The 20,233-nt window shown below is 40.0% G+C and overlaps 3 protein-coding genes across 4 annotated transcripts in view; 1 reads left to right on the forward strand and 2 right to left on the reverse strand.

Annotated features, from left to right (window-relative positions):
* The window catches only part of LOC139470758 (serine/threonine-protein kinase mTOR-like), a 62,064-nt gene extending 61,960 nt beyond the window's left edge, over window positions 1-104 (reverse strand). Inside the window, exon 1 of the mRNA XM_071253043.1 lies at window positions 92-104. The gene's annotated coding sequence lies outside the window, so the exon portion shown is untranslated. The remainder of the gene's footprint in view (window positions 1-91) is intronic.
* On the forward strand, window positions 86-3,099 carry LOC139470760 (ubiA prenyltransferase domain-containing protein 1-like). Its single transcript, XM_071253046.1, has one exon. The coding sequence runs from the start codon at window positions 274-276 to the stop codon at window positions 1,243-1,245; it is 972 nt and encodes a 323-aa protein (XP_071109147.1). The 5' UTR covers window positions 86-273; the 3' UTR covers window positions 1,246-3,099.
* Window positions 3,100-5,033: 1,934 nt separating this feature from the next.
* LOC139470762 (uncharacterized) overlaps window positions 5,034-20,233 on the reverse strand; it is a 40,707-nt gene continuing 25,507 nt past the window's right edge. For both annotated transcript variants that reach the window (XM_071253050.1, XM_071253049.1), the window contains exons 9-11: window positions 19,959-20,068; window positions 18,542-19,138; window positions 5,034-16,131 (exon numbers count right to left, since the gene is read on the reverse strand). In XM_071253050.1, coding sequence (XP_071109151.1) covers window positions 15,791-16,131; window positions 18,542-19,138; window positions 19,959-20,068 — 1,048 coding nt within the window. In that variant the 3' untranslated portion in view covers window positions 5,034-15,790. The remainder of the gene's footprint in view (window positions 16,132-18,541; window positions 19,139-19,958; window positions 20,069-20,233) is intronic.

Consider the following 20,233-nt stretch of genomic DNA (forward strand, 5'->3'; position numbering starts at 1 on the left):
AAATAATCACAAACGGGAGATTTCCGTCGAATTAGTTATATGGTTTAGCTGTGTATTCGCGTATGAATGAATAGATGGCGACAATACTTACAAATTGCATCCCATCATTTATGTGTTCATATTGGCACTTATTAATAACATTTACGCACTTCCGGTGAATACGCAACATGGCCGGTTGTGGCAGATGAATCGTGTGTGTTGTTTGATGGTAGCACACATATTTGCGTTTATAGCGGGACTGATATCTAATTCCCTGTGGCCATATCAGGCAAAATGACAAAGAAGGTCGTTAATGGCGTTCAGAAGTCTGAAGTAAAGAATGGACGGTTAAATATTCCACACAGTTTCCAAAGCCAGCTGTCTCAATACTTCGCTGCCCTTCGCCCGTGGTCATTTACCGCCTCCTTTACTCCAGTGGCACTGGGTTCTACACTGGCATTCAAGACATCGGGCACTTACGATCTGAGTATATTTCTTGTAATATGTCTTACAGCTCTCTCTGTTCACGCAGCTGGTAATCTCGTAAATACCTACTTTGATTACACAAGAGGAATTGACAGTAAGAAAAGTGATGATCGAACATTGGTGGACCGTTTGCTGTCTCCCGCGGACGTCGCCTTCCTGGGAGGAGTATTTTATGTGATGGGCTGTGTGGGATTTTTGTTGCTCGCCTTCCTTTCACCAGCCAAGATGGAACACATAGCGTTGATCTACTTTGGAGGCTTGTCGAGTAGTTTTCTGTACACAGGAGGAATGGGACTAAAATATATCGCCATGGGTGATTTGGTGATTTTCTTTACCTTTGGACCTTTGACAGTGATGTTTGCATTTTTATGCCAGGCAGGACAGTTATCCCTCAGTCCATTTTTATATGCGATCCCACTAGCCTTGAACACTGTAGGAATTTTACATAGCAACAACACAAGAGATATGGAATCTGACAAGTCTGCAGGTATAATGACAATTGCAATTTTGCTTGGACGCACCGGATCCTATCTTTTATTTGCAGCTCTATTATTCGTGCCTTATATTGTCTTCATAATGATGAGCTTACATTGTACAAAATGGATGCTACTACCAGTACTTTCAGTGTTTCTTGCTTTTAGATACGAAAGAGAATTCAGAAGTGGACATCTTCTTGGGATGCCTAAAAAAATGGCTTTGTTGAATTTGTTTATGGGAGTGATGTACGTTTGTGCTTGCTTCATGGCTGATAAATCAACTTTACCGAATCTCCTCCTATAAGTATGTTCATTTGGAAAGATACCATTCACAGTAAACAAAAGGAAAAGTAACTATCAAGAGAAAATTAGTCTTGAGTGCTTTGAATGTGACCAGCAGTGCACATATTCCAAGTGTTTTAATGCACACGGCTCAAGCAGACCAGATTAACACATACATTTGCGCTTGGAACAGAGTTGTCTATAAATGTATAAACATTCAGACGTTGAAAGATAACTGGTTTGCCCACCCTTCAACCACCTACAGCACAGTGATGTGAAACACTCACTCAACATATTTATGAAGGGAGTATTGGCTATAAAAAAAAAACTGGACTGCAAAAAGCTGTGATGAAACTTTTCCTGAACATGTGGAAGTTGCAGTGAGTCTTAGGATGAACTTCTTTGTATGATCTGAATCCATATTTCATATCATCAACCCACTGGAAAAGAGTGCAAGTGGTGGCAGTATATTGAACACTTCGGATGGTCTCCCCTTGATTACGATCTCAAGTGTCCATAATCATCCAAGTTGTACACGTTACTATCGTGACTCTGGTTACTGCACTGTTTACAACTTATCATCATTCATTATGTGTCACTTTGTTTTATGGATATGCCTTGGATTGAATTTGAATATTGAAGTTTTACACTGTTAGCATGGCTTGTGATATACATGTATTTGAGTTTGACTAAGTCAGTGAATATTGGTAATGTCAGTAATGTGTAGGGACAAAAATACAAAAACTGTTGTTTATGGTTATTTCCTTTTGCATTTTTAATAGATTGATAGCTGTTATGTGTACACATCATGATGTTACCAATACATGTTTTGGGGACTAATATGAAAAATATGTGTTGCCATCATGACCTTTCTTTTGTTTTGTTTGTTTAGCGGTACTCAAAGCAATATTCCAGCCATATGATGGTGGTCTGTAAATAATCGAGTCTGGACCAGACAGTCCAGTGATTGTCATCATGAGCATCGATCCACACAATTGGGATATGATGACATGCTTCATTACCTTTTAGCTGTAAATGTCAAGGATCTGGATTTGATTCCTCATATGTGGGTATCAGGGTAGTTACAGCATCCAGGTTCGATTCCCTACATGGGTACTATGTGTAAAGCCAAAATGATTTCTGGTGTCATATGGCTGGAATATTGCTAAGAGCAGAACTTACCCATGGTAACTTAGTTCCCTGAGAATCTGAAGAATGTCCACCTGCTTCCAGTATGTGCATGTAAGTAAGTACCAGTAGTATTTGTATGGAATGAATATCCTTCTCTAGCTTACAATGACTTTGCTGATTTGAGATTTACATAATGATTCAATTCAGAGCAATTAAGAAACTCATTCAAATAAAACAGAAATTTAGATGGGGATATGCACATTATGCAACTGATATCATAATGACTCATTTTTTCTATGATTCTGAACAAAAACATAGAATAAGAATGCAAATCCATTACAATTATGTGGATTTTGAACATGTTGAAGAGAAAGGCCCTGAGTGCTCCTTTCTTCAGTATTGCTCAGTAAAATGGTATGAAACTGAAAGTAGATATTTCTCACTAATTATGGTTAGGTGGTGAAAACCAGAGTATGTGCAGTTTCAGTCATCCGGACATCTGTGTGCTGGAAATTCTACACATAGGCAGATTTTTGCAGCGGGTTGCCCTAGAAGTGATATGAAACCTTATGATAAACAGTGACTAGTGGTGACTGCAGCAACCCCAGGCATGCATTGTGTGGATAGTTGTACAGCAATTTCTAAATCATTTGCTGGAGAATTTAGTGTTTCTGTTTTGTTGATTATTAATTTATTCATGTTAAGCTTACTAGACCAAAGAACATTTTACAAGACTCAGGCTTCAGGCTTCAGGCTTCGTTTACATACTTCCGTAACCATGGCAACATAGCTGCTCTTAGCCATCTACAACATTAACATGACAAGGAAACACTTGCTCACTCTTAATATGTTGTATGCTTGTTGCTGAGGATGCTAAACACAATGCATGCTAGTCATGTTCTTAATGAACATTTTAAATAACTTATCAAGTTTAATTGAATGGTTTTGAACACAATAGACTTAAAACAACAGTTTGTAGTTTGAAAAGGGTTGTTGTCCGCAGCAACATGGGGATGTGAAACAGTATGTCAAGACTACAGTCATGTGACAACACAAGGTATCAAGTACCGTCCTCATCACAGGAACACTTACAGGGTTTTACCCTGACCTACAGAACTAGGGATCTAGAGGACCCCAATTACTAATTTCAAGGGTCCTTTCAGGATCTATGAGGGTCCTGTAAGTTAATGAAACGGTGTATTGTACTGTAAGATTTAATAATAACCACTTGAACTTTACATGAAAATTATTGTTCGTCCCTTGGGACACAATATATATTTATTCTGCATCCATTCTATACATTTGTGCATACTGGAAGCGCATTTCTGTGTTTCATAAAACACGGACTACATAATGGATACTGGACATTCTGGAATTCGTAACACAAGAAACTTGTTCGGCTCCTTACCTTGCTAACAAGGGCACTTTATTTGATGTTTCTACTAAACATGATAACTAAACTGTCAGAAACAACAAGGCAGTAACTCTTATGTAATCATTCATGGCTCCGAGAAGATTATTTGTCTCTGTCATTGCCATTGATTACTATTTGAAATACAAAGTTATGTTAACTTATTAAAGTGGTTATTTAACCACAGTTTTCAATGAGGTCATATTCAAAACATCAGCAATACATGGTATGTTTCAATGTACTTCTAAACTTTCAAGTAATACCACTGTGTGAACATGACCAACAGTGTTTGAAACCAACCTCGCATGGGGGCCATTATAATGATGAATATTCATGATGTTGAGGAGTCCATTCAGAATTTATTTGCTCTTCCAAACATTTTCCCATTTTCTTATGTATATGGAGGACATATATTTGAATATAATTCACCCAATCGATTCTGATGAGCAAATATGTAACTTGTGGGCTATTTTTTGTTGTGGTGCTGTCGTTTTAATCATGATAATAAACATAAACGGGATAATGTGCACATGGGCCTGCACGTGCACTGATGTGATGTCAAGGTCCTGCTGTTGAAGTGGAGCCCCCTCCCCCTCTGTATTGGGTGTGTTGCATGCTGAGAGTGACTATGTAAAGTACCAATAGGATGTGAATGTTGTACTTGGGTATTGTGACTGTTTCCATCCTGTGCAGTGACATGATATAGTGCCAATGTCAGTTATTCTGTCAAATAAAATCTGAAGAACTTAAATTTATTGTTGTTGTCAAATTGGTGACCTAGCATTTTGTTACATGCCTAACATCCAGCATGTAAACTTAAACATTTTGCAGAAAATCATTGAGTTGTGGATAATCTTCAAGAATCTTCTTATCAGACACCAAGGATCAGAAACATTTTTCTTCAAGCTGGCAAGCACAAGCCATGCTTGTCGAAAGAGGCGATTAACAGGATCGAGTGGTCAGGCTGGTGACTCAATTAATGAATGTCATCGTATCTCTACTGCGTAGATAGATGCTCGTGATGTCAGTCACTGGATTGATTAGTCCAGATTCAATTTGCAGACTGCTGTCATGTAGCTGGAATATTGCTGGGTTCGGCATTAGTCAACAAACAACAATGACAAGCTACACAGAAGCATGTCCATTGGCGACATGCTGTTTGCAGTTCCTTCTTTAAGGTGTCCAGAAATTAAATCCTAACTAAAGTTACAACAATAACAAAACTTCTGAAAAACAGGTTTATTGCCAAGCAAAAGGGAACCTGATATGAAAGCACTGGTCATGTACAAATTTAAGCTTTCAGCAGTGATGAGGATTTGTACATATAAAATCCCAACAAATAATGTTGATATTTTCACAACTGGCACAGGTATGAGTTGAAATACCAATCTTGTCAGATTACACTAGGAGATAGACATATTATAGGAAAAGAAAAGCATGTTTTTATCTTGTATTTTCTTACTGACCTTAATACTGATTTATAGCATAACCATGACATGAAAGTGATAGTTCACTTAATGAAAATATTGATTTTATTTTTCAAATCAATATCTAATCACTAAAACAATTATTATTAATCCAAATAAATATTTCAACACAAATATATAACATTTCTAATTCTCATGAATTTTACTGTTTCTTTACATAGCACCAACGATAGGACTCTTGAAAAATTAATTAGGTACGTCATGGCCTTTATCGCTACCAAATCAGGACTAATTTGACAGCTTCAAACTACAAAGCACTGAGATGATGTCTCACATGAAGGTGAGCTGAGATTGTAGTGCCGAGTGAGCTGAGATTGTAGTGCAGGGTGAGCTGAGATTGTAGTGCAGGGTGAGCTGAGATTGTAGTGCAGGGTGAGTTGAGATTGTAGTGCAGTGTGAGTTGAGATTGTAGTGCAGGGTGGGTTGAGATTGTAGTGCAGGGTGAGCTGAGACTGTAGTGCAGGGTGAGTTGAGATTGTAGTGCAGGGTGAGTTGAGATTTAGTGCAGGGTGAGCTGAGATTGTAGTGCAGGGTGAGTTGTGATTGTAGTGCCGGGTGAGTTGAGATTGTAGTGCAGGGTGAGCTGAGATTGTAGTGCAGGGTGAGCTGAGATTGTAGTGCAGGGTGAGTTGAGATTGTAGTGCAGGGTGAGCTGAGATTGTAGTGCAAGGTGAGCTGAGATTGTAGTGCAGGGTGAGTTGTGATTGTAGTGCCGGGTGAGTTGAGATTGTAGTGCCGGGTGAGCTGAGATTGTAGTGCAGGGTGAGCTGAGATTGTAGTGCAGGGTGAGCTGAGATTGTAGTGCAGGGTGAGCTGAGATTGTAGTGCAGGGTGAGCTGAGATTGTAGTGCAGGGTGAGTTGTGATTGTAGTGCCGGGTGAGTTGAGATTGTAGTGCAGGGTGAGCTGAGATTGTAGTGCCGGGTGAGTTGAGATTGTAGTGCAGGGTGAGCTGAGATTGTAGTGCAGGGTGAGCTGAGATTATAGTGCAGGGTGAGCTGAGATTGTAGTGCAGGGTGAGCTGAGATTGTAGTGCAGGGTGAGCTGACACTGCAAAGCAGCTCCTGAGAGTGAGTGAGTGCACACCACTAAGGACTGGGACAGGTACTTGGGTACTTGGTTGGGTGGGTACCACAGGGTGCCTACAGGACAACCCGGGCCTATGCTTTTAGTAATTTGACTAATTGATTTATAACAAAAATTCACTATAACTTCATGGTGACATTACAAGTCACTAATGTTCACATTACTTTCTGACTATGCACACATTTCTTTTATCTTTTATATGTCTGAATGGTGATAAAGCATATGCATGACTAGATTGTTTTATATATGTATCCAGATACTTTATGCCATGCCTCAGACACAACAAATACCAGTTGGACATTTTGTACAAAACTCTTGAGACCTTGAGCTGGTTCCTGGGTAGGGTCAGGTAATAGGGGGTCGGGTCACTGGGTATTAACTTGGACTCGTCCCAGCCCTATCACCACTTACCCCTTTCAAGCAATATTCTAGCAGTACCTTATGATGGCTCTTCACATTCTGCAGAAAAAAGGGAATCACAAATTCCATGTATAAATCTTCATGTGACTAGATCATGGTATCATGCAATATTCAGTTTTCATTAACAAATTGACAAAATCTAATGTATTACATTGATTCTTTGAACATATACTCTCCATATATATTCCGACATATCCAGTCAGAGATGAACAACTGATGCATCGACACATATCATATATCAACAGAAAATTTAACTGACCAATATCCAAAAACAATTTCTGTTGGAATTTCAATGTCTATTGTGTTTCGATAAGAGTTATGTCTCTTTGACTTATGTGAGTGAGTGAGTTGGGAGTAACGCTGCTTTGAACAGTATTCCATTTATATCACGGTGTGTTAGTTTAATGTTTGAGGAAAACCTGAAGTGATGCAGGTCTCAGACATTTACCACTTTGGTGCAACCAAGAGCATTGGTATGGTGCTGACAAGCCTAGAAACATAATTGGGATTCTGACTATGTTTGTCGTAAGTAGCGACTAACGGGATCAGGTGGTCAGGCTTGCTGACTTGGTTGATGCATATAATCGATCCCAATTGCTGGATCAATGCTCACAGTGTCAATCACTGGATTGTCTGGTTCAGACTTGATTACTGAGAGACCACCGCCTCTCCACACCCTGCTCTCTGTGACCCACATGTTCCCTATGCTATACCCTTGCTTGTGGCCACTCCACACCCTGCTCTCTGTGACCCACATGTTCCCTATGCTATACCCTTGCTTGTGGCCCCTCCACACCCTGCTCTCTGTGACCCACATGTTCCCTATGCTATACCCTTGCTTGTGGCCACTCTACACCCTGCTCTCTGTGACCCAAATGTTCCCCATGCTAAACCCTTGCTTGTGGCCACTCTACACCCTGCTTTCTGTGACCCACATGTTCCCCATGCTAAACCCTTGCTTGTGGCCACTCCACACCCTGCTCTCTGTGACCCACATGTTCCCTATGCTAAACCATTGCTTGTGGCCCCTCCGCACCCTGCTCTCTGTGACCCACATGTTCCCTATGCTATACCCTTGCTTGTGGCCACTCCACACCCTGCTCTCTGTGACCCACATGTTCCCTATGCTATACCCTTGCTTGTGGCCACTCCACACCCTGCTCTCTGTGACCCACATGTTCCCTATGCTATACCCTTGCTTGTGGCCACTCCACACCCTGCTCTGTGACCCACATGTTCCCTATGCTATACCCTTGCTTGTGGCCCCTCCACACCCTGCTCTCTGTGACCCACATGTTCCCTATGCTATACCCTTGCTTGTGGCCACTCCACACCCTGCTCTCTGTGACCCACATGTACTCTATGCTATACCCTTGCTTGTGGCCACTCCACACCCTGCTCTCTGTGACCCACATGTTCCCTATGCTATACCCTTGCTTGTGGCCACTCCACACCCTGCTCTGTGACCCACATGTTCCCTATGCTATACCCTTGCTTGTGGCCACTCCACACCCTGCTTTCTGTGACCCACATGTACTCTATGCTATACCCTTGCTTGTGGCCACTCCACACCCTGCTCTCTGTGACCCACATGTACCCTATCCTATACCCTTGCTTGTGGCCACTCCACACCCTGCTCTCTGTGACCCACATGTACTCTATGCTATACCCTTGCTTGTGGCCACTCCACACCCTGCTCTCTGTGACCCACATGTACCCTATCCTATACCCTTGCTTGTGGCCACTCCACACCCTGCTCTCTGTGACCCACATGTATCCTAAACGCTTGTGGAGAATACACAACACACCACCTGTATCCCTTCAATCAATCAACCAATCAATCATTTTTGGCTTAAAAGCCATTGACTTGTATACAACTCATTTCAATCCCGATTACAATATTCCATAGAGGGCATCACTTGTTACAAGGGACAGTCGAAATGTCTTCACCCTACACTTGACAATGGTTTATAAGTTATACAACATGTGAATACAACATGTATCTCGCTAGGCCAGATTTGCCTCTGAAACAATATACACAATATCCTCATTTAAGAACACTCATATTAAGGTTCTTGTGGTTTTACAATTCGAGCCAAAATGTACAATCATAAAATAAAATAAAATAGTTTCAAATTTATTTTTATTTGCCCCACCAATCTATCTTTGATTTGTGAAATAATAATTTACAACTACAAACATAAAGTGAAATTATGTCACTATGAACTTTATATTATATATATTACTGTAAACTGTTTAAACATTCTGCATTTCACACAGTATTAACATTTACTGTTTTGTACAAAACAGATTGACCCAAACAACCAAAATTTTTTATAACATATAATATATTGTCATTTCCACCCAAACCAAAATCTGTCAACCCTAAAAAATAGAGTGTGTAGCCATGGTAACCATTATTCTAAATATACACGAGAGAAGCACCATGGTATCACATGTCTCTTACACTAGTTACAGTACAATCACAAAAACAGTGTTGCCAGATCCAGTCAGTTGCAGAGAACATATGTTGATTAAATCTGGACAGAATATACACACGCAGCATCATATAACAGATATATAAAACAGATTGCACCAGTGCAACTGTAAAGTACATATAAACCACAACTTACAATTTATCAAAGTGAAAGTCACTGTAATTAAAATCAGATGCTTTACTCTGATACAACAGCACTCTGGAATAAACTTAAAGGAGCACTGATCTAAAGCAATTCCCTAGGACTGGTTGTTGCCTTTGTTATTGTTTTTTTTTTATTGTGAGTACGCAAATGATACACAACGCAACTGAGTGTGACAAGAGACTTGGCTACTGTCTGCAAGGACAGCTAAATAAACTTGGAGGCAATATTTGTTTTACTCATTTTTGAACACTGATTGGTTAACTATGATCTATAAAGATTTTGACAAAGGGTGCATGTTAATCAATTTCTTCAGCCTAAACAGACAAAAAGAACGGCGGAGCTCATCGGATGTCTTCATTTGGAAATACCCCTGATGGTTATAGTTTAATAATAAAAAAATATCCCTGCAGTGAAACATCTGAAACAACCTATGTGATCAGTTGGGAAATGAACACGGGTTATAATATCCCGAAAAGATGTATATATTTTAAAATGTTTGATAGTTACAGAGACATGTGACATCGATTAAGATTCTTTGTAGCTGCAGACGTGCGGGATATTGTTCCTTTGTGTGGATGTTCATGGAAACATTCCTCAAACAAGGAAGCTGCCTAAAATTACACACATAAATTTGGTAGGTTGTAATTATGATATTTGCATTTTGTTTGCCTTCATTTGCTGTATTATTGGACAGATTCATTCTTGTTCCTCTTCGTCTTGGTTGGGAAATTCTTCGATGCCCGATAGACGTTTTCACAAGTCTTTTCCTTTGTAAGTGTGTATATATTACAGACAATTGGTCAAATGTGATTCCCTCAGGCAGTTTATAAAATGTTTTAAATTTGTCATTTTGACTGAAAAATCTGTCCATTTCTTTAACAGATTGACTAAAATTGATTAAGATGCTCAAAAGGGTGTAAAAACATCATAATAGATTATTATGTAGGATTAGAAGCCAAACAATCTAGAAATGTACTTTTCATCGTAACATTTTCAGTCGCTTGGTGATGATATTAAACATAAAAATGTTTGGAGTTCATTGTCATAATAATACAGATGGACATATTTTTCAGTCAATTTGTAAAATAACTGAATATTCAGGCGTTTAATAAATTTCCTAAGTGAAAATTTTGCACATTTTGATATATAAACACGATAAAATAAGCAATGTTCAGGGGAAATATTTACTTTGTGTTGCAAGTCAAAATAGTGTAAACGAAAATTGTACAATTACCAAGCAAATGACTTATCAAAACTTCATCATCATTACCGATGCTACCCACTGTATTTCATTTTGTTGATCAATGTGACAATACACCCTTATACTATCAATAAAAGTAACAAATGCGCTTACGAATTGCGCAGCACAGATCGCGAACGAGTCTAGGTTTCTGCTATATCATCCGGGTACTCACAGGAAAAACAATATTAATAACAAAGGCAACAACCAGTCTCAGGGAATTGCTTTAGATCAGTGCCCCTTTAAAGTAAAGCTGCGTTAGTAACATTGATTAAGCCCCCAACTTCAAAAGCTTATTAGATAACATACCTACTGACTGGCTAGTTCTGTGTATTATTGTGTGTACACAATAGACTATGTGTGTGTAGAGGTGTGTGATTCTTATTCTCTACGAAAATTACTGTAAGCAAGCTATCATCCAGTTCCTGTGTGTGTGTAGTACTCAGACATTAAAACATAAATGCTGCCATGGCAGAAACAGATTGGTTAAAATAATTGAAAATATACATAAAATATGGAAGCCATTTCATATTATCAGTGATCACAAAAACTGTTTGACGTAAAGCTCCTGTGTATACTTAGAGATAACTCAAGTGAGTGAGTATGGTTTTATGCCGCTTTAAGCAATATTCCAGCAATATCACAGTGGGGGACACCAGAAATGGGCTTCACACATGAGATAACTCAAGTGCTTTGAGGAAATACCAACCAGTGGGAACCCTGTGCGTATTGCTTGGTGAGTTGCTTCTAGGGTTGATGCATGAGAGGCAGATAATTTGCTATTCCAAATGTAACTAAGTTTTCTCTGAACAACCTTTTTTTCAAAAGAAAATGTACAAATGTGTGGATCTTCTGATCACTTTTCTTTCTCAGTCTGGAATTGGTCAACAGTTCTTCCCCTTGCATGTTTTTTTCTTGCATGACAAAACAAACATATCGATAAATGTACAAAAAGGCACAGACAGTTTCATGAAAAAATACAGGTTCACGTTTTGTATGTCACATGTCAATTGCAAATTTGTTTCGTTGGTGGTTGTCAGTATTTCTTGTGTTTATACAATTCTGAATTTCATTGAAGGCTCAATTCTAAAAGGATGACAGGTTCTGTCTTGTGGTAATAGTCCCTTTAAAAACTGATATAAAAAACTCCAGTTCTTTGTGTGTTACATATACAACTGTTACCTATTCTTTCACTGTACATTCTAGTCAGCAGGTCAGGATACCCAATAAAATTCCATTTGGGTGAGTGTATTTTCTGAATCTTTTCATGTTTTTAATCAAGGTGCTCATATGATTTGATGCACTTTGCAGGTAAGACCAATTGTATTACAATATAGATCTTGATTATTGATCAGATTGTCTTGTCTGGGCGCTGCCATTTTGTTTGCAGCAAATGCAAGTGCAACGAGCGGTGGAATCTGATTGGTCAATAGGAAGACCATAGAAGTGGCATAACTAGTAACAGCCAGTGGTGGTGCTACGATCGAGCCATGGAATTCCAGGGTGGAAACTGGACTCCCTTGCCTCAGGAAGATGGGAGCTTGATGCAGAGGACAGCCCAAAGTGATGCAGCTTGCCAATATTTACCTCTGTGGTGAAACCCATGAGCAAAGCATGGTGCTCACAGGATCAAAATTAGGGCAAAACTTGAGAAGTTATATCCATGATTCACTAAGGGACACAACTCTGTCACATTTGAAAAAGGCATATAAGGTGTTGATTTCATTTATATTAATGAGAAAACAGCAATCTTGAAAATGATATACACAGAAACAAGGAATCCAGTCATCGTGATAAGGAATACATATACAGTATTAAATTTCCACATTTCTCAAAAGTTGGCGTAAAGGTGGTCATAATAGCTTTGAGGGATGTGAGGATAAGCCCTAACATCAAAATGCAGCTTTAGAAGATGAATTGACAAGCATGAGCAAAATAAACTCAAGAATTTTTTATGAAGGACGTCATGATATGGTAAAATTATGTCCCAATACAACACTGACCAACAAGTGACCTACAAGCGAGACATCAAATGCTGAAGGCATCAGTGACACATCTAACTCACTGCATACAGTAAACTACATCTGTCATCGCAGGAACTGAACCAGGTGCAACGCTTTCATTTACAACCTGATATGGCCTTGACATTTGGCAGAATTACAAGATCAGCCAATACAAATCAGATGGAGAAATATCAGATATTTGCTACAAGTTTCATTAATATCCAAGCATGAATTGTGTAGTGAGTCAAAGCCTTTTTTGTACTTCAATAACTAATTGCACATTCTAACACTGACTACACCTTTGACATGTGAAGAACATGATTATATTGATGAAGTATCTATTATTACTGACTGCTCTTGAATCTATGAACAAAAATGACTATTCCTGAGGTGTACACCATGTTTCATGATGAGACTTCTGGTGACCTTGACCTTTAACAGAAAATACACAAACTCCAATCAGATGGTTTCCAGAACAAATCCTTTCATAAGTCTTTAGTGATAATAGTCACAAAGCACTAATTATGCTCACTAGGATTTCTAAATCCACTAACCTGACTTTCAATGTCCACCAATCAAGCAAGCAGGGGTTTCAGAGCTTATATATGTAGGAGTGCATCAGGTAATGTTTGCTTAATGCCGCTTGAGAACAGTATATCAGTTATATCACGGCATGTCAGCTTGATGTGGGAAGAAGCCTGAAGTGATGCAAGACATTTCCATTCTGGGGAAACACACGGGTAGGGATTGATTCTGACAAACCTAGAAACAGGATAACGGCGAATCTAGGATTCAAAGTCATGATAATAGGTTTTTGGCCTTGTGCATCAAGGGTGACAAGAGATGACAGAGTAAGCCAACCCTGTTAGGTACATACTGACTAGGGGTAGTCCCATCATGCAGTTCTCCATAGGGCTGTCAATACAGTATAGTTCTATTTATTGAACTGCTATAAAATTTAGACATATTTGGTCACAGCACAGGGAGCTAAAAAACTGTCTGCAATTACTGTTTCCACTGCAGACAGTAAGACATTCACCCCAAACTGTGCAAGGCAAAACTGAGGAAATTCAAAGTTAATTCCATTCTGTTTTGGAAATGAACTGCTTGACCTTGAACTATGGAACTGCATCATGAGAATATACCCATGGACAACTCTAGCAATAGGATCTCGTTGATCCGGAAGGATTTTAGCGTAAAATTACTGAAAGTGTATAATTATTAATGCCCTAAATACAAAAGACTATCACAGGTGACAATGAAAACAGTAGTACCGTAATCAACATAATTCATGCCTCTTCCCTTTAGGGCTGTACCATATTTTGCTGACATCCTCCCGCACTCCCCCCTCTTATTGTATCTAACATTTTTGCATGGCCTCCACCTCCTTTCTATATAATAAATGGCCAGTCACTAATAATCTTCAAAGTCAAAATATTAAACACATGCACTGGCACACACACACATGCACTTGCACACACACACATGCACTCGCAGGCACGCACCAACGCACATCCCGGCAGTACCCCAGCAGGTGCCCCTTCAATCTCTTGGTGAACACTTGGAGTCTGCTAATTATGTTGATCATGGTATGTACACAAGCTTTACAGGATGGGCTGACAACATCTCAATCTCCAGGACACAAGTGAGATATTCTAAACACCTCTGTACACCTCTTGCAGACAGGATGAGGTATAAATAGAAGTAACAGGTCCATAATTGGCCCATCCTCATTGAAAAACTCACTCACATGAAGAAGACAGCCCTGATAGAAAGGATGTCTTCATGTCCACACCACTTACCCATTTCCTTTTTTCTGATCTTGACGTTTGATTGGTCAGTAAAATGTTAATGGTAAAATGGATAGAATTATCATTAAACCGCCCGCATGTTATCAGAAATGAGGGGGCCACTGTGACTTGATAATGCCCTCATATTACTTGACGATGACTGCATCACACCCGCTGTTAGGTGACGTTATAGGATAGCGATAGGTGATGTCACGTTCAATAGTGTCGTCATCTTGTTTGTTCTATGACGTTTCCATATTTGTAAAAGTGGGTCAGTGACATTCTTGTTGATTGCAGTAAATGTTTCAAAACCGATGTTGTTGTTTCTTTTTATTTGATAACAAATTCCATCCATTTTAGCTATAATAACGGTAACACTATTTTTCAATGCATTATCATTTGCAGAAACCCTCGGTCTTTTCAACTGCCCTCCTTCGTCGGGCAGTTAATGGAAGACCTCAGGCTTCTGCAAATGATAATGCCCTGGAAAATAGCGTTACCTTATATTACTGTGTTAAACACCTGGTGAGTTTGTACGACGACTGTATGTCGTGGTCCTACTGACCTTCCTGTGTGACCACACACACATACACACACAGCCAATATAACATTATAAATAACAGTGTGTGTCAAACACAGAAGGCGAGAAAACAACACACAAAGATAAACAAACAAACAAACAAACTGACAACCCCTCCATACTGACCAGTGAACACATTGGGTAGGAATTGCTACAAATAATGTTTAGATGCAAGATTTTATCTTGATGAGAGATGACAACACTGTTCAGTCAGACACTCATGATTATGGATACAGCAATGATATATGTCATCACATTAATGATGGGTGCATTTCACTAATCTCATCTCAACTTTCCATCTTGAACACACATGGTTTTCTTGAATTTAATGGTCACGTAAGTCCAAGTGATTCAGTGGCCATGTTGAATTCCTGTGTGTACAGTGGCCATGTTGAATTCCTGTGTGTACAGTGGCCATGTTGAATTCCTGTGTGTACAGTGGCCATGTTGAATTCCTGTGTGTACAGTGGCCTTGTTGAAGGCTACCTATTCAACAAAATAGCTGAACTTGTCTTCCTTGCTTAGGCCACAAAACTAATGAAATTCTCAGACGCTTCAATTTCATAACCACTGCATAGCTTATTGCCCTGAAAATATTGCCGATTTCCTAAGACAAAAATACCATCTTAAGATGAAAATAAGATCACACCATTCACCTAGAACCATAGTCAGTCATTCAGGTGTTTAGCGTCCACTTCTGACAGCTCACTTTCATGGACAGTACATGCACTCATCTCCAATGCATTTGTAATCCTGTAATAAAATGGCCTAACCTCCACTATGTTTGGTGTTCATCAGTACTCAGTGTTGGGAAGTGTGGCTGGCGTAAGTCTGGTGTTCCCTGTACACCTGCCAGTCCCTCCTCTGCTGCTTCTCTGTGCCGCTCAGCTGCAGGAGCGGTCCAAGCCACTGCCCGACCTGGCTGTTCATTAAGAAGTGGAGCAACCACTGCCTGTTGAGTTGGCCTCTCGGAACTGTTTCCACGAGCAAATGGGGGTTGGCGTGGCCTGGAGTGTCCGCTGGAGCTAGCAAAGTTACTGACATTGGAGCTGCTATTGTCGCTGTTTTCACCAGGCATCCGCGAAAATGGAGGAGGCTGTGGATCTGGTGTTATCATGGCTGAAAAAGAAGTTTCAAGTAATAATTAAACTACAAACAAATATCCAATATATTTTCACCCCGTGGTGTCAAATATACACTGATGTTTTACCCATACCATCGTGACCCATATGGTTAGTCTAGGGAAACCCCTTATACTATTCATAGCGTATACACAAACACTACACTCCCCAACTTTTATTGTTCAGTATGTAAACCTTTATAAAGAATCACACACTGATAAATATAGGAATGGTATTTTCAATATGACTGCTAGTACAGTGCTGTGCTGCCTATGTATACCGGTAATATAAACATTCTGAAAGAACTTTTAGTCTCTATTGCCACAATCATGTTCTTAAAACTTTCAGCTTCATAAATACCATGGTTTGATGGGAGATGTCAATAACTGACCAAACATGATTGCATATATGAAGGTCAAAGATCATTGCAATTACAAACAGAGTACCAGTTTACATAATCTCCCCAATAATAAATTAACCCTTGAGTGGTGAGGATGTGTGACACTAAGCAGTGTGATGTGTAATGTACTCATAATTTGTCATCTATACATGACATACAACCAGGGCCTGATTTAAGAAACTTGATTTAACTTGCACCAGGTGCATCGGCGGATACAGAGGGGGGTGCGGGGGTGTGCACCCCCCTTTTTATTTCGAAAAAAATCTTTATTTCTGTAAAAATTACCACCAAAGACAATAAATAGATCTTAATTGTGCACCCCCCTTTTCAAAAAAGCTGTATCCGCCCATGAGGTGTATGTTAACATGGAAACCATGTTTCACCCTGGTCAAAACTGAAACATACCGGTTGCCTGGTCTGACTCATCTTCCCAGGGCAAGGGAGTTAACTGACTTTAAAAGTCTACTTTCCACCCTCTCGAACTAGGCTGGTATTATGGAGTTATATTTTGGTTTGAGTCTATGCATAGTCCAATCAAAATCACATCAAAATCAACATCCGGTTCGTAAACTGTTGTGCAGATTTCTGTTGATTGTAAGATTTGCAAATCATGTGCATCAACAGATATTTTCCAAATATTTTCATGTATTTATTCAAGGTGCACACATGATTTGATGCACTTCGCGAGATAAAACCAGTATTATGACAACATAGTCCTTGATTATTGGTCAGATCATCTTGACTGGATGCCGCCATTTTGTTTGAAGCAAATGCAAGTGATTTGAGAGGTGCAATCTGACTGGTTAATAGGAGGGACATAGAAGGGACATAACTCGTAACAGCCACTGGTGGCGCTACCATTGAGCCCAGAAATTTCAGCATAGTTAGGCAAGGGTGGAAACTACCCTTTTAAAGTCAGTTAACTCCTTTGTTTTGGGAAGATGGGATGGACCTACAATGGACAATGGACATTCATTTCAAATAGGAGCAGCAAGATCGGCTGAAAGTGGGGGGTGTCTTATCACATGATACAGGCGTTGGGTGGATGGACCGGCGTGTTTCACTTGCTACATCAGAACATCAAAACCTTCCATACGTAAAGCCCAGACAGCGATTCACAAAGGTGACAATAATGTAACCATACTGACTATGTTCATGTGGTATACTTAAGTGAACTTTACCAGTCATCCAATAGGATTTGCACAAGACTTGATTCTGTACTATTTCATCATGTCCACCCTTTTTCTCTCTTCTTGGTTCTAACTACTATTGGGGATTCTAATCAATTAAATTTCACAGTTATCATTTATAATAATTTAGGCAATCTGTCCACTCTAATCAGCTCGTAATTCAGGCGGATACTATTCCTATTCGGTAATTTAACCTTCAGTCACAATTCATCAATCGTCTACTCTGCCAAGTACTCCTGGGGGTCGGGTGCACGTAATAGGGTGCCGGACTCTATGGCCCGTCGATGGTCCATGTTCATGTACTCAGCCAAGTATCTATATGCTCAAACAAGCATGGAGTGCCTATTTAGAGACTTGGCTGAGGTGAAGTTTTTCAAAGTATCCATGTACTATTTTCATGTTCATGCCAAAAACATTAATAAATGTTGTATATCCTATCTGTCGTGGTGTTCCTATTGCCATTAAAAAATGTACTTCTAACATGCTGTGTCACATCTCATTGGACTGTAAATATGTGTATGAATGTATCAAAATGCTAAATGTAATGTTATTTAATGCTATGATATGAAGTGCTATATAGAATAAACTAATGCACAAAGCAATCTTAGCACTAAGATGATCTTAACTCCCATACTTTAACATAGGCTTACAATAGTCTTAGCGCTAAGATCGCTTTGTGCAATTGGGCCCAGTGCTATAAGCTTACAGTTGTTTGTCATAATGTTTCCTTCAATAAGAAATTTCCTTATTCCGCATACTATTATGTATAATCTCCACAAATATTATACACTGAACAGCACATGCTAGTTTACACTCACGTGACACGATGCCCACAGGCTTCTTCTTGTCAGTGCTGTCAGTGGATTTCGTATTCAATCTCAGAGCTGGTCTTGGATGGACACTGTTCCACCTTTTTGGTGAACTTTCATTACTGAATGGCAACTTCCGGACAGTCTGCTTGTCAGCATCTGCCCCAAGGTCATCGCCCCCATACTGAGCACCTGTTAGTTTAGGGCTAGTTTCATCCACCGTTGGCTCCACATCTTTCTTCTCTGGCATATGCACTGTGGGCTCGGAAACCTCTTTCACACCAGTCAGGGAGGACTCCCCACTTGGATAAGTGTTGGAACTGGATTTTTCTGAGTCAACCTGGTTGTTTGGGTGTGGAAGTATTGACCCATTAGTGTAGTGAGGGTGTGAGGATGAATCCCTGCCACTCAGCTGTCCTGGGGTGATCAAGCTACCTTCAACACGAGAAGATGGCTGCCGGGCTGTATTCACTGTTAGCATTGTGTCCTCTGTAGTGTTGGAGGGGGGCCCAGTTCCAATGTACCTCCTGGAACCTAGGCTCCCATTTGGGGTTTCTACGTCTCGTCTCAAGGGTTCCATTTCCACAGCATCTTGACTTTCACTTCCTGCAAAACCAACAACATGAAAGCAATTTGTGTATGCATTTATAGGCTTTAAATATAAGTTCTTGATGAGCAAATTCTGAAATAATACACATCATTTCCTTACATTACATTATTAAAAGGCATGTAAAGTGATCGGTCTTCAAGGAAGGGATGGAGAAATGGAGAATTGATGGGCATCGATACTGAACTGATGAAGATGGTCGGTCGTCAAGGAAGGAAGAATGGAGAATTGATGAGCATCGATACTGAACTGATGAAGGTGGTCGGTCGTCAAGGAAGGAGGAATGGAGAGATGATGGGCATCGATACTGAACTGATGAAGATGGTCGGTCGTCAAAGAAGGAGGAATGGAGAATTGATGGGCATCGATACTGAACTGATGAAGATGGTCGGTCGTCAAGGAAGGAGGAATAGAGAGATGATGGGCATCGATACTGAACTGATGAAGGTGGTCGGTCGTCAAGGAAGGAGGAATGGAGAGTTGATGGGCATCGATACTGAACTGATGAAGATGGTCAGTCGTCAAGGAAGGGATGAAGGAATGGAGAATTGATGGGCATCGCTACTGAAGAGTTGATGGGCATCGCTACTGAACTGCCATAGATGGTCGGTCGTCAAGGAAGGGATTGAGGAATGGAGAGTTGATGGGCATTGCTACTGAACTGCCGTAGATGGTCGGTCGTCAAGGAAGGGATGGAGGAATGGAGAGTTGATGGGCATCGCTAAATGAACTGCCGAAGATGGTCAGTCTTCAAGGAGGAATGACAGTTACTTGACATCAAGCTATGACAGTAGCTCACCTGGTGTTAATGGAACATACCTTTACAGATACAATTTCTCAGTTGCCGACACCTTTTCCAATACAGACAAAGGAAACAAGTGAGTACAATCACTGGCACAAACGATACAGGAACTGCTGTGAGTATAACCCTGAAATAAAGTAGATAAAACCATGATGTGTCATATTTACTATTACATGATGCAGATTGTCAACTTCTTTCCTCTTGGTGTTCAAGTAAAGGGGAATGTACTGAAATGTATACGGATGATAAGATTTACTTCTGGCTTTGGGCTGCAGTGTTATCAGAGTGTCAG

Source organism: Haliotis cracherodii, unplaced genomic scaffold (assembly GCF_022045235.1).
Source record: "Haliotis cracherodii isolate W230 unplaced genomic scaffold, xgHalCrac1.p SCAF_21, whole genome shotgun sequence".
NCBI lineage: Eukaryota > Metazoa > Mollusca > Gastropoda > Lepetellida > Haliotidae > Haliotis > Haliotis cracherodii.